General features: G+C 46.2%; 1 protein-coding gene across 1 annotated transcript in view; it reads left to right on the forward strand.

Annotated features, from left to right (window-relative positions):
* TMEM132E (transmembrane protein 132E) overlaps nt 1–14,600 on the forward strand; it is a 43,162-nt gene extending 28,562 nt beyond the window's left edge. Inside the window, exons 6-9 of the mRNA XM_032216109.1 lie at nt 5,076–5,281; nt 7,644–7,923; nt 10,721–10,912; nt 13,566–14,600. Coding sequence (XP_032072000.1) covers nt 5,076–5,281; nt 7,644–7,923; nt 10,721–10,912; nt 13,566–14,600 — 1,713 coding nt within the window. The remainder of the gene's footprint in view (nt 1–5,075; nt 5,282–7,643; nt 7,924–10,720; nt 10,913–13,565) is intronic.
* The last annotated feature ends 677 nt before the right edge of the window (nt 14,601–15,277 follow it).

The following is a 15,277-nucleotide window of genomic DNA, read 5'->3' on the forward strand; positions in this document are numbered from 1 at the left end:
GACTCTCCATCTGAGGGCTGACAGACAGCCCAGGCTCTGCCTCTGTGTCTCTGTTCTGACCCAGCTCCCCATACACAACAAGCCCTCTGAAGTTAAGTCAAAGATTCCTTTATTAGTAGTGCTGGCAGCCCCGGCAAAAAGTTTATCTTTCACTGCAGGCTAACAAGTCCATCTGGCTGGAAGATGAATAGTTGTCTGCCATATCTATTCATCTCCACCCTCTGCCTTTTACTCCTGAGCTGGGGTGTGGCTTCACTAGCAGCGGTGGCTCTTCCTTCCCAAGGATCGGCCCATGTATTTCCACTGCTTTCCTCTCCTCTGCTTTCTGCGCATCTGCGCACCAGGCACTGGACCAAGCTGCTGCTCCTCTTCCTCATCAGCCACCTCCAGACATGGGGGCTGTTGACTCTCCATCTGAGGGCTGATGGACAGCCCAGGCTCTGCCTCCCCGCTCCCTCTCTCTGCCAGCTCCATTCCCTCTTCCCCCTCGGAGCACTCAGGTTGCTTGATGCTGATCCCCCCATGCCGCCTCCTCTAATTTGGCTGCTGGAGGGGCCGGTGGCTGATAGGCCCCAACAAAGAGCCACAGGAAGGAGCTGTTTTTTAGGCATCTTGGAATGGAGGTGGTATTAATTTTAGTAGTATTTGCATTCTCAGGCCCCGAGAGGCTGGGGGAAGGTCTAATGGTTTGTGCCGATGGGTGTGTTTATTAGCGTAAGGGATACAAGTGACAGCCCAGCATCTTTATTTTGATGAATGACACAGTATCCAGAAATGCTTTTCAGGGCTCATTTTTATTCTGATGCCAAGCTGGGATTTGCAGACATGCTGAGCTTGTGTCTCTTGGATGTCGAAGCCAAGCTTAAGTAGCCCTGTGGGAATAAGAGGAAATAGACCCTAGCAGGTTTTGCCACACATATGTGCCGAGACACAGACGCAGGCAAACACATTATCATAATAAACTCTCTTAGCTGTTAAATTCCAATTAAAATACATCAGAACGAAGGGCAGGGAGTATATTTAAGTGAAGAGAGCCGTGATTTTCACAGCAGATTTGGTCTCTGGTTGAAGCCTCCTGAGAGACAGCACATTCCTCAATGGGAGACCACCTGTTTTGCATGGAAGATGTTTCAGATTCAATTGCCTGCCTCTCTAGTTAAAGAATCACAGAGAGCAAAACTGTGAAAAAAATGTTTCTCTCTCTCCCAAGTGCCAATGAGAGCAGACACTACCAGGCAAGTCAGTATTCGGACCTGTTACACAACTGTGAGAACGTGCGATTATTCATAGTGAACATCAGAGATGCTAGGACCGAAAAGAGGGAGGGTTGTGAAATAATTCTTAACCAAATGGCTGGATTAGCATTAGTATTAACATTAGATCCTCCTATGCTATGTAGTCTATTGGGCAGCAAAGGTTTTTCCAGTATGCGGCTCTCCCGAGCTCCGTTTTTGCTGGCAGAGGGTTTCAGGAGGCGGTCCCAGCCGAAAACGGAGCTTGGGAACCTGTCTGCTCTGGCAGAGGCACCACGGTCTGATCCTTCGTTCTTTCCAAGGTGGCCCCGCAGGCTGGATCTAAGCACCCCATGGGCCAAATCTGGCCCCCGGGCCTTGAGTTTGACACCCCCACTCTAAGTCGTCTATGAATGTTCTCCATCATGTATTTTTAGGGCATCCTCTTGGTTGTTTGGCACTGGGGTGGGGGTGGGGGGAATCCATTTCATTGCCATCCTGGGAACGGGCATAAAATTTAAATTAATGCATTTGATTTCCATCCCATCTTTCTTTCGGGAGTTCGGGATGGCCTTTATAGCACAATGTCTATTAGCTACTCGTAAAACTGAAAGTAATATTATTTTGAGTGTTCAAAATTGCCACAAAGAAAAGCTTTTGCCAAAGAAATGCATTACCCCAGCATCCATTAGATGGTTTCGTTGGTCCAGGGCAAAAAGCAGGAAAAGAAGAAGCTTAAAAGGAATGATCTGTGTCTCCCATCTATTATGTTCTTGTTTAATAGCATTTGAACCTAAAAGAGGGAGATTGACTCTTAAATGTTTTCTTTGCTCCTAATAATTCATGTCCACTGATAAAGGCATTTGTAACTTCCTACAATTTCCAAAGCTGTAAAGGCTGCTCCTCTTCTGCGTGGCCCAAAATGGGCTAAGTGGTAGATGGCGTATTGTGATGTAAGCCCCTCACCTTCAGTTCACCATCTTGTCTGCTTTGACCTTACATAGACAGGAGATACTGTCAGGGTTCCAAATAGCATCCAATATAAAATCAGAGTCCGAGGCAAGAGATTCCTCAAAGTTCCAATTTATTAAAAGAGCCATGTTGGCACATTTGGGATGGTCCACGAGAAAATTTGGTGGTCCGCAGAAAAATTATTTGCATTTTTAATATTGCACTAAGTCAGGGGTCCTCAAACTACGGCTCCTGGGCCGGATACATGCAATGAACATTTGTGTTGCTGCAGAGAGTCTTTCCCTATGGGGTCTTTTTGTGTGGGTTGAGGGGGGGGGGGGAGAAATTCCGACTTGGGGTCTGCTTCGGCCTCCTGGTGCGGGGATTTGGGCAAAGGATGGAGGGAAATGCTGCTGGTGGCGAAGAGCTGGAGGATCTTGTTCCAGTGGGACTGCTTCATGGCCTGGAACTAACTGACCATCTCAGTCCAGTGAGCCTCCAGGCACCAGTACCTGGCCTTGCACTCCCGTAGGTCTTCCCTCTGCTTGGAAAGCCTATGCTCATAGTCCTCAGTGAGGTGCTTCTCCTGAGCCTCCTTCTTAGTCAGGTCCAATTTGAACTGAGCCAGCTATTTTGCCAACTCTTTCCCATGGTGGTTGCTTAGCTCCAGCAACTGCTTCCTGTTGGGTCCCTAAGGAGCCTGGGCGGGCGAGGAAGGGCTGGGAGGGGAGGGGCGAGTAGTGGAGCCCCTTGATGTGAGTGACATCAAGTTGGTCACACCCACCTAGTCACATGACCACCTAGCCATGCCCACCCAGCCGGTCATTAGGCAGATCATATTAATGGTCCGCGGGATTTAAAATTATTAATTTAGTGGTCCCTGAGATCCAAAAGGTTGGAGACCCCTGCTCTAGATGACACCCTCTCTGGACTGGATTCAGAAGTCCTCAGTTTTCACCTGCAATCACCTGCCCTTTCCCATATTTTCAACCAAGCCAAGTATTATTGTCATTTCTTCACTAGGAATCTTTGGCTCTTGACATCTCTCTCACAGCAGGTATATTGAAGCAAGCTGGAAAACCTCAGAGAATATCCCTGGGTGAAGGAACAGGAGATGCCCCCATCTCCAACAGGAACATAGGATTTGCCGTTTTGAATTCCCAAGTCCACAAAGTGCTTACGAGATACCTACTGATGTGTTCTAATGGTTACTATAAGTGTTCCATATTTCACTTGATTTTGAATGGTTATAAAACTTCAGCAGGACTGGCATCCTATCAAAACAATCCATTTTAACTGGAGCACAAACCTTGTAGAATCAGACATTTTTAGGAGTAGTTGGGGTGCAGTTCAGGGGTGAAATGCTACTGGTTTGAACCGGTTCACCCGAACCGGTAGTAAAAAATGCTACCGGTTCGGGTGAACAGGTAGCTGCGACGATCAGCTCTGTGACAATCAGCTGATCGTCAGAACTACTAGTTCACCCGAACCAGTAGCATTTTTGTACGTTCTGACAATCAGCTGTGCCGTGTGATTTATATTCACTAGAAAGCAGGAAATCCTGCTGCTAAATCTGTTTCTCCACCCCCCCTCGCTGTTCTACCTACCTTTGCAGACACAGAAAAGGTGTCTCAATCCTCCTTTTTCAGCATTATGCGGTAGCGTCTGCGTCAGTGGTGGGTTTCAAATTTTTTTAGAACCTCTTCTGTAGGTGTGGCCTGCTTTGTGGGAGTGGCTTGCTGGCCATGTGACCGAGTGGGGGTTGCTTGACAGTCATGTGACTGGGTGGGCGTGGTCAACTTGTAAAACGTGGTGAAACTCACTTAACAAATGCTCTTGCTTAGCAACCAAAATGTTGGCTCAGGAACTCTGGCATTGAAGTGTGCAAGTCTTAAAGCTGTGAAGTTACAAGACCCTTGCACACCTAACCCTTTAGGAAAAAAACCCTAGGGGTGTTCAAACTTGACAGCTTTAAGGTTTAGATAGGACTCTTAGGCAGGGCGATTGGTGAGCCAGCCAATCAGTGAGTGGTGGGCGGGGCAAGTGTGGTGCAGACGGGCGGGGAAAAGGAATCGGTTCTAAATGGCACGGTAGATTTGTGGAACCTCTTCTATAGAAGAGGTTAGAACTGGCAGGAACCCACTCCTGGTCTGCATGCAAAGCAGGCATTCATGTGCAAACAAACCAGTAGCGAAGCAACCCAGTAGCAGACTTCAGAGCGTTTCACCCCTGGTGCAGGTGATGGGACGAAACGGTGCCTCTTGGGCCTGGTTCAATTATTGTTTGCCCCAGGACATTCCTCCTACAACATTCACATTCAAAATGTTCACTTGGTAGGACATAAATAAATCAGCAGAGTTCAGGGAGCAGACTATGCAGACTACACAGCTTTCAGCCTGCTTATTTGCAACAGTAAAGGCTATAAGCATGTCGGTAATAAAAATGGTCTCTTAACTGAGGCACTTTAGAGTTCAAATGCATGTGAAATTATGCAGTATCCTTAACTGCCTGCCCCTCTGGTGAAGGGCATTGTTTACTTAGCCAATATGCATATTGATCAGTTATAATGGAAATGTTTTTCCAAACCATTTCTTTTTCTGGTCCCGTTTTTTTTGTTTAGTCATTAGGGTGGTTCAAGAAATCTTCAGTAAATCTGTGCCGTTGCTATTGTTTCTTTACTTAAGTATCCGTCTTCTCTTCTCCCTCCACCCTTTCCGTCTCTCTTACAGACGTGACACAAATGCTTTAAAACAATCAGCAGCGCATGTAAGAGGGCAGTTTTAGAAACCGTCCCTTGTTTGAAGGTAATTTGTTTTGAAACATTACCTCAAAGTCTTCAAAATCCATAAACATGTGGAATGTCTTCTTTTTTCCTCCCCATTTTCCCTTTAGGTGTCCAGTAGCTGTGACTATGTCTTTGTGAGCGGCAAGGAGTCCAGGGGGTCCATGAATGCAGGTGTCTTCTTCAGCTACGAGCACCTCAGTGCTCTCTTGGAGATGACTGTGTGGGTCCCCAAACTCCCTCTTCATATTGAGCTGTCTGACCCACGCCTCAGCCAAGTGAAAGGATGGAGAGTCCCCATCTTACCTGATCGCAGGTAGGCTAGTTTTGGGCTCTGCACTCCTAACAAGGGTTTAGAGCAGTGATGGCGGACTTATGGCACACGTTCCAGAGGTGGCATACAGCGCCCTCTCTGTGGGCATGCGAGCTCAGCTCCGCCATACATGCACGCACGCCTCCAACCATCCAGCGAGTCTTCAGGTCTATGCCGTGGGGGGTGGGGCACGTGCAGAAGGCGGGGCACACATGAGGCATGCACATGCGGGGTGTACCCATTCGGGGTGCACACATGTATGGGGCAGGGCAGATACGCAGGGGTGGGGCAGATGCGTGGCCATTGGGGGGGGGGTTGTGCGCACTTTGGGCACTCAGTTAGCCTAACTTCCGGTAGGCCCATTTTTCGCCTTCCCCAAGTCTCTGTGCATGCCCTGCACTTACCTGCATCCAAAACAAGCCGCGCGGGGGACTCCTGGGAGGGGCGAGATGGGGTGGGCAAGGCCAGCCAGGAATGGGATTTGGGGGTTCTCCGAACTGCACAAAATCTTAACCAGAGGTTTTCCCGAACTCCTGCAAACCCCCAACAGCCCACCCCTGCTCTCCCCCCCTCCACTGGATCCATGGAAAAATTGCCCTCCACAGATCTGGTCCCTAGTGCCCAAAAGGTTGGGGATTGATGCCTTAAGTGATTGCATGATGTGGTTCTTATGACTCCAGTAGTACAGAAAGGAATAGAATGGGAAAGTCTGCTGCAGATGTTTGAGTGGCCAATGTGTAAACTTAAGCTTACTAGCCTTTCCATACTAGATACTCGTATCTGTCAACTGCCGATAAGCAGAAAGCACAGCTCAGTAAATGAGAATGAGAATGTTCATGATCCGAAATATTCACTTTGGAGGACAGGTAGCATTGCCCTTTCTATCTTTGGGTGTTGTGTTGCCATCATCTTCAAAATCCAGCTGGCTGTATCATGGTGGCTGATCCCGCCATGGTGGGATCAGAGTTGACTACCTTATCTACCTGACAACACAACATACCCCCCCCCCCAAAAAAATTTAATTAATTAATTGGGCAGGGCATTCCCTTCAGTTCGATGGTAAGGACAGAGAAAGTTATAAAGATAAACATATGGGCAAGAAATGCTAATGACTGCAGACCTGCAGATTAGTGTTGCTTGGGATGAGAAACTCCCTGGGGAATTTATTTTGTAACAACTGTGGAGCACTCGGGATGTCTCCCAATTTCCCAATCCCCTCTTTTTCCCCTTGCGGCATCTACCTCCTACGTATTCCCCCTCTCCCTTCATGTACTTGCCAGTGTTGTGACTTGTGTGAAAATGAGTATAAGAATGTGTATGTGAGAGAGAGAATACACAGATAGCAATCAACCAGCTTTGTAAATGAGATAGCGTATTTTACAAACAAAAAATTAAGTGCAATTAGTAGCCATTCCTTCAGCTAGTGTAAATTAATTAATTCTGTTTGCCCTGAGGCTCCATGTTTAGGAGCCTGGCTCATGACAGGAATATGTACAGATATGCCCACTAGTATAGTTTATATCAGTGGTGGCGAATCTTTTTTTTTATGGTGTGCCAAAATTGCGCCTGCACACCCACACCAATTCAATCTTCCCGCCCACCTACATATGCGTGCGTGACCCCCTCACTGCATGTGCGCATGCCCCCTCCCCAGGCTCTGGAGGCTTTCCTGAAGCCAGGGGAGGGCGGAAATGTCCACCCCCAGCCTCCCGGAGGCTTTCCAGAAGCCATGGATCATTCCTAAACTTCTGGTTGGGCTGTTGGGGCCATTTTTCACCCTCCCCAGCCTCCGGAGGCTTTCTGGAAGGGTGAAAAATCAGCTGGCATGCTGGCATGCCAGCAAATATGGCTACATGTGCCACCTGTGGCACATGTGCCATAGGTTCGCCATCACAGGTGTATATCATGTCCATCCATTTCTTTGGGATAGGGCAGGAGTGTCAAACTCGCGTCGTCACATCGTCATCCTCTGACGTATCGCAACTTCCCCCCCCCCTTCACTTAACCAGGTGCATGATGCATCCAGCCCATGGGCTGCGAGTTTGAAACCCCTGGGATAGGGGTATATTTTCTGGATTGGTTTTAGCTTCAGTTGGCAATGCCAGCTTGATAAATTGAGGAAGCTAGGCATTCGATGTCATTTTTTGGTTTATCTTTCTTTTCTTGTCTATCTGAAATTCTTATTTTGGGGGGGGGGCGCAGTTATCTTAAATTCATGGTTGTCTTTCTTGGAGGTCAAGAAACTGATTTCTGACCATCTGAGGAAGAAAGAAAAAAGATTGATCAAAAGGAAAATAGTCTGCATTGAAAACAAAGCTGCCAACCAAATCCTTTTCCCCTGCTGATATCCTTCAACTTCTCACAGGTCCATACGGGAGAGTGACGATGAGGAGGAGGAAGAAGAGCGGAGGCAGAGCAGGGGCTGCACCCTTCAGTACCAGCATTCCACCTTGCAAGTGTTCACCCAGTTCCACACCACCTCCTCGGAGGGCACCGATCAGGTGGTCACCATGTTGGGTCCCGAGTGGATGGTGGAGGTCACAGACCTGGTCAGTGACTTCATGAAGGTCGACAACCCACGCGTGGCACACATGGTCAACAGCAAAACACTAGCTGGCAGGGAGCCAGGCGCTACCTTGTTCAAGGTAAAAGCTAGTCAAGTGCTGAACTAAAAAAAAAAAATTGTATTAGTCGTATAGGGTGGGGGAAGGAAGGAAGGAAGGAAGGAAGGAAGGAACGACGGACATTAATGTCATTCCTCGGTGCACAAAATCCCAGTAAATGCCATCAATAAATGATCCATAAGCTGTCCTCACATTGTCTGTTGTAATGGCAAAAGTGAACGAAGAATAAGTTTGCAGAAATCCAGATAAACCATTTGCTTATTATTGTCTCGTACATTTGGAGGCAAAGAAAGTGGATATCCTGTTTTCAAAACTATCCAACCTTCTCCCACCCAACCTATCCCACTTCTTTTATTTTCTAGAGCAAGAAGAGCAATCCAGCATCCTATTTCACTCAAGACCTTTTATTTATTTATTTTTTAAATGGAATCTTCAGTGGAGTCAGTTCCAGGGGTTAGCAACCAGCGAATATTGAATTTGGGAGTAGGAATGCCATATTACAGAACATTATGTAATGTTAAGTATATAAACTAAATGTGTAATATGTAAAAAATGGAAACTAATCCAGGAGAGGAGGAACCTGGAATTAGGGAGAAACTTCAACACAGTGAGGACAATTAACCCGGGCAACAGCTTGCCTTCAGAAGTTACGGGTGCTCCATCACTGGAGGTTTTTAAGAAAAGACTGGACAGCCACCTATCTAAAAGGGTATAAGGCAGGGATGGGAAACCTATGGCATAGGTGCTGGAAGTGGCACACAGAGCCATCTCTCCAAGCACTCCAGCCATCACCTGTTGCTTTGTTGGGTTCCGGCACGCCGGCCAGCTGGTCTTCAAGCAGTTGGGAGCACCAGAAACTGGGAAAGCAGCTCCTTGGCATGCATGCGCACCAGAAACCGGAAGACCAGGTGACTGGTACATACGCACACACTGGAAACTGGAAGCTCAGCTTCCTGGGGAGCTCATGCATTCCAAGAAACTGCTTCCATTTTTTGGTGCTCCCTACACGTTCACACTTCCGTTTCAGCACTCAGTGCCGAAAAGGTTTGCCAACATTGGTTTCCTGTTTGAGCAGGGGGTTGGAGTAGAAGACCTCTAAGGTCCCTTCCAGTTCTATTCTGATTGATTGATTGAATCCTTATGCAGATAATTCAGAAATGAAGGTATATAATCCATACAGTGTGTGGGTTCTGTGTATTTAAAGCAGTATTCCGCAACCTGTTTCGTGTCAGATTATCAAGGTTAGAGTTCCTAGCTAGCGTAGCAGTTGGCTTAGTTTAGGCAGGCCTAGAAGAAGATGTTTGTGTACCTTCCTTCCTCCATTTTGCATTCCCCACCCATATTCCTTGCCTCTCTCCTGTGCATTTTCTCCCTGAACATTTCTGAGCAGGGCTTGACTCTGTGCCAGGAATCTCTGTAACTTCAATTAATTCCAGGCTTTGACATTGTATAGCTTTCCTAAGCAAAAATCCCAGTCTGCCATCTTCAAAGACGGTGCTGCTCAAGGTCAGCGTGCCTCCCGCTGAGAAAATACCCTTTGAAGAACTTCCTGTCTGTCTATGTGAAGGAGAGATCACGAATGGGTGATGATCTGTGGACTGGCTGTATTATTATGAGAAGCCCAATTCCAGAGAGAGACACGGAAAATGTGGCTATAGATCTCAGGAGGCAATTTTGAGATCCAGAACCTCTATTACAAAACTTCAGAAGCTGTTGTGTCATGGGCATATCTTTTCCTGTAATGTATTCCTTGCTTTAAAAAGAAAGAAGAAAAGAAAACATATTTCTCGTGTGAGATAACCCATATTCAGTGCAGGGGAAAAGGTGATACCAATAAGTTACGACAGTGATATTAGACTTGCATGCATGTTTCGTGCTGCAGTATATATGAAGCCTTGCTTATCCTTGAGCAATGCAAGGCATATTTTATTCCTTTCATGCTCTTTTTTAAATGAAAGTTTTGATTCTAATATCAGTATATATTTGTCTTCCACCTCCTGGGTCTACAAATGTCAGGTTCTGGGTTAGGATAAGGTTTTTTTTTAAAGAGAGATATTTCAGGGCCTGAGGGACATGGTGGCTCAGTGGCTAAAGCGCTGAGCTTGTTGATCAGAAAGGTCGGCAGTTTGGCGGTTCGAATCCCTAGCACTGCATAATGGCATGAGCGCCCATTACTTGCCCCAGCTTCTGCCAATCTAGCAATTCGAAAGCATGTAAAAAATGCAAGTAGAAAAATAGGAACCACCTTTGCTGGGAAGGTAATAGAGACTCCATGTGCCTTTGGTGTTTAGTCATGCCAGCCACATGACCACAGAGATGTCTTCGGACAATGGTGGCTCTTCGGCTTTGAAATGGAGATGAGCACCACCCCCTAGAGTCGGGAACGACTAGCACATATGTGAGTGGGGAACCTTTACCTTATTTCAGGGCCTATTTCATCCTCATTTTTGTCTACCATTATCTGAAGAGGTTCTTGGAAAAAAAGAAAAAAACAACTAAAAAAAGGTGAAATTGGAGCAACTTTTTTATAAGAAGAGATTTGGGAGAGGTTGCTGTATAAGGTCTATGTGCTACATTTGCCCTTCAGCACTATTATTTGCAGTCTGCAGCCCCCAATTTATGCTACCAACATTTTGCATTATATTAGAAAAATAAATTGCTCAATATGAAGGATCTTCCATTTCATCCAGAAATATTCATTCATTTAAATATTCTTCTTATGCTTTTAAAAGGGTTCTTTTCACATTTTCAAAAACCTGATTCTCTGAATCCTCAGTTGTAGTTCTTTATCAATAAGGACATCCATTTTTTTCTACAGGTAGTTTCTCCACTTATGGAAGCTGTCCTTGGTGAGACACCAGTGACTGTGGTTGATGAGAAGGTTACCATTGTGGAATTGAAAGCTCAGGTGGTCTCAAACCTCTCCCTTTCCCTTCATGCTAGCCCTGGAAATAGCCATACCATTGTGGCCAAGACAACAGCTCAGCAGACCCTCAATTTCTCCAAGCAGGTAATGTTGATCACTCTTAGGAAAGTACGATCACTTTGTAGTTCCCAGAAGCCCCCAAGGTTCAAGGGAATGGATTGGCCTCATTCTCACAGACGGCCAAAGAGAAAGCCAACTGTTCTCTTCAAACTGCAGAGAGAGTCCCATGGGATGAGAGGTTGCTTCACTTGAGAATATTCTCTGTAGTCCGAGAACTAGGATGTCACAGGAAAGATGGAACTTGGTCTGAACAAATTGCTTCTCCAAAATGTCCCTAATAGGGGACTGAATTTTTCTGTGCATTGATGTGGAAGGGGAAATCTAGTTCGTTGGAGAGAGGCTAAATCTTTAAAAGGTTCAGAGAAATATGTGCTTTAGTGAGTTTTTTGAGTTTTTACTGGGTTTTTTTTTAAAATCACTAAAAATTACAGCAAAATTCTTCTCACAATACATTATTATGTCGTTGGGTTTCAGAGGTGGGTTCCTACCAGTTCGCACCTATTCGGTAGAACCAGTTCGTCAAATCTACCGAACAGGTTAGAAGAGGTTCCACCAGTGGACCCGGAAAGCAGGCCACCCCTACAGAAGAGGTTCCAAAAAATTTTGAAACCCACCACTGCCACACACAGACACAGACACCCACACACACACAGACTGACAGAGAGAGAGAGAGAAAGAGAAAGGAAGAAAGAAGAAAGAAAGAAAGAAAGAAAGAAAGAAAGAAAGAAAGAAAGAAAGAAAGAAAGAAAAAAAGAAAGAAAAAGAGTGAGAGAGAGATGAAAGAAAAAAAGAAAAAAGGGACAGAGAGACAAAAGGAAGGAAAGAGAGAGAGAGAGAAAGAGAGAGAACACATGGCCGGCAAGCCACTCCCACCAGGTCACATGGCCAGCAAGCCACTCCCACAAAGGAGGCCATACCCACAGAGTAGGTTCCAAAAAATTTTGAAACCCACCACTGTTGGGTTTGCTCAATAAGGTGAACAAACTCAGTTAAAGATCTGGCAGTTGCATTCACACAACATGCTTAAACATAATTGCTCTTTAATCGGTTAATGTTGTTGTTGCTTACATTCTTGTGTGGACTCAGCCTGCATGTGTATAGAAGAAGGTAGCTTACCAGCGAAGGAAATTTTTTACAAGATTTCCGTAGTCTCGTAAATGTTCATTTGATAGTTGAGTACATCACATATGGTCTACATATTCCAAATTATTCCAAGCGGTTTACAGAGTAAGCTGTACACAAAGAAAATATAAAGCCCTTGCAAAATTTTTGATGCAACCAATAAAAATAAAATAAAATACCAGGATTGTATACGCACAACATCGGAAAAAGTGCAGAAATAGCTGCAGATGATAATATAATCTAAAAAAATCTGGAATGTGCAGAAATTGATAGGTTAACCTTAAAAATCAAAGAAAAAGAAGATTTGGAATATTTTGTGACACGAGAACTTTTCTACAAATGGTTAGCTGACAGATACAGAGGTTAGATGAGTGGATTTATATGAAATATGGACTACATGAGAAAGAAAAAATGATTAGTAAATATAATCTATATACTAAATATAGTAGGTATTATAATGGAAGATAGTATACTATTGATATTATCGCATATATGTTTATATGTACACCAAAGGTGGTATTCAGCAGGTTCTGACCAGTTCTAGAGAACTGGTAGAGGAAATTTTGAGTAGTTCGGAGAACCAGTAAATACCATCTCTGACTGTCCCCGCCCCCATCTATTCTCTGCCTCCCGAGTCCCAGTTGATCAGGAGGGAATGGAGAATTTGCAGTATCCTTCCCCTACCACACCCACCAAGCCATGCCATGCCCACCAATCCACACCCAAAGAACCAATAGACTCAGCCTTCCATCCTTCCAAGGTGGGTAAACTGAAGACCCAGATTGCTGGAGGCAACAGGCTGACTCTATAAACCACTTAGAGAGGGCTGTAAAGCACCATGAAGCGGTATATAAGTCTAAGTGCTATTGCTATTTATTTATTTAAGCAAACACACCAATTTCCTTTCGTTAATCCAAATGTATGGTTTTCCATATTGGGTGAAGATGGAAAATTGAGAATATCGTGACCGGGTATGAATAAATCAGACAAAAAGAGAGACCGGTTTGAGAAAAAAGGACTGGTTAATGTGCACGAGATGGGGAGGTGGGAATTTGCATTTCAGAATATCTAAAAGATGACGAGTATGGGGAAGGTTTAATATAAAACATAGAAACAGGGGAAATTGGGGAATTAGGACTGATAGAGAATGGTGGTTTTGAAACGGGGGGTCACCGGTTCTGGGAGATCAAAGGATGCCTTGTTATGTCTTCCTTGATCAGCAAAGTAGCTTTTCTGAAATTGTGCTTGATAACTATTGATGACCTTTCTTTCCTGGCAGCCCAAAGGAAAGATATTCCGGATTGTTCTGTAGTTCTTAAGGTAGGAAGGTTCTTAAATAAAGACTGTAAAAAGCCAGAAGATCATTGTCTATTAAATGGAATGAGGAGGCAAGCATTTTGAATTGGGCTCTCCATAACTAAAAGGTTCTATTCTCTAGAGGTCACATACTGTCTCTGATTTAAGTAATTTGAGCTCTCCTAGGAGACAAGAATACATTCTCGTGCAAAAGTTTACGAGTGGTTCCAAACACTTTTCCTCTCTCTCTTTCAAATAGGAAGCTCTGCTCAGCCTCTGGGTGTCGTACAGCGATGGCACAATTGCTCCCCTCTCTTTGTACGACCCAAAGGATTACACACTGGTGGTGACAAGCCAGGACAAGTCAGTGATATCGGTGGTGCCCGAGCGGACCTTCTCACTAGTGAGGGCTGAAGGAGAAGGGTCCGGCGAGCTGATCAAAGCTGACCTGCTGATTTGCGAGAGCTGCCAGAAGACCAAACGCAAGAGTGTGCTGGCCACCACGTTGGCCAATGTCCGTGTGCATTTCAGCTCCGAGGAGGAACCTACTTATGACTATGAGCCTGTCCAAACTCCTAGCAGACCCGGACGGGAGAAGAGTGTGCCTCGCACCACGCCACGGGTGGAAGTAGAGTGGCCGCTGGTGCCAAGTCAGGAGAGTTGGGCACCCAGCGTCATCCTTCCAACGGAGGACTTCCCACCCATTCCCACTGGCTTCGTGCAAGTCTCCCGGGGACTCACAGACCTGGAAATAGGCATGTACGCCCTGCTCGGTGTCTTCTGTTTAGCCATTCTGGTGTTCCTTATTAATTGTATTGTCTTTGTACTCAAGTACCGGCACAAACGGATCCCGCCAGAAGGACAAACCAACATGGACCACTCCCACCACTGGGTCTTCTTGGGAAACGGACAACCGCTGCGGGCCCAGAATGATCTATCTCCTCAGCCTGAGAGCCCAGGCAACCCACTGGAGAATGTGCAGACATGCTGCCATGGGGACCACCACAGCAGCGGCTCCTCGCAAACCAGTGTGCAGAGTCAGGTTCACGGGCGGGGGGATGGCTCTTCCGGGGGCTCCACCAGGGACCAGAGCGAGGACCCGCTCAATTCTCCCACTTCCAAGCGCAAGCGGGTCAAATTTACTACCTTTGCCACCATGCCCTCCGAGGAACTGGCCTATAATTCAATTCCTATAGCGGATGAAGAGGACTTGGAGTGGGTCTGTCAAGACATAGGTTTGCAGGAGCCCGAGGAGCTGCACAACTACATCCACAGGATCAAGGAGATTGCATAACGGGCCGGACCCAACGCTTAACAAGCCAAGGGGAGAGATGTACGGGGATGCTCTCTCTGGGCTTGACGTGAGGCTAGGTTGCATTGCCCTCCCTGGGCTCTTCTCTAGCTCTTCCTCTCAGTGGACAAGCCCACCTGCACGACCAGGAATGGCTTTACAGGAAAACCAGACATCTTGTAGAATGGGATGGAATCTTTTCTTTTCTTTTTTTCCTTTTGGATGGAGAGCTCTTGTGAAAGGCTGCTTGGGGTACATCTATGGGTCACTCTGTATAGTTGAAGGAGACTTGGCCGGAGCAGGCTGGGTGCCGATACTCCATGGAAGTGGGGTTGGGGACTGCCTGGCACCGTCAAGCAGGCCAAGAGGAGGGAGTGTCTGAGCCATGGTTGGGTAATGAGCCAGAGCGTGCAATAGGTCCTTGCACCTGATGGGTTGCTTGGGGGAATGTTACTCCTTGCCTTGCCAACATCCACTGCTGCCTTTGCTGCCCGTCTCTCTCTCTCTGAAAGGCGATGCAAATCCTTTGGTCTCTCGGCTTTTCTTTTCTTTTCTTTTTTTCTTGCACAATAAATGTTGACTCTTTAAAATAAATAATATTCAGGGATTCTGCTCGGCCCACGGGGAGCCCAATGGAAGCGTCTTCTGGTTGGTGGGTAGGGAGAAACCTCAGTCCAGAT

The sequence above is a fragment of the Thamnophis elegans genome, chromosome 4, assembly GCF_009769535.1.
Source record: "Thamnophis elegans isolate rThaEle1 chromosome 4, rThaEle1.pri, whole genome shotgun sequence".
In the NCBI taxonomy this organism is placed as follows: domain Eukaryota; kingdom Metazoa; phylum Chordata; class Lepidosauria; order Squamata; family Colubridae; genus Thamnophis; species Thamnophis elegans.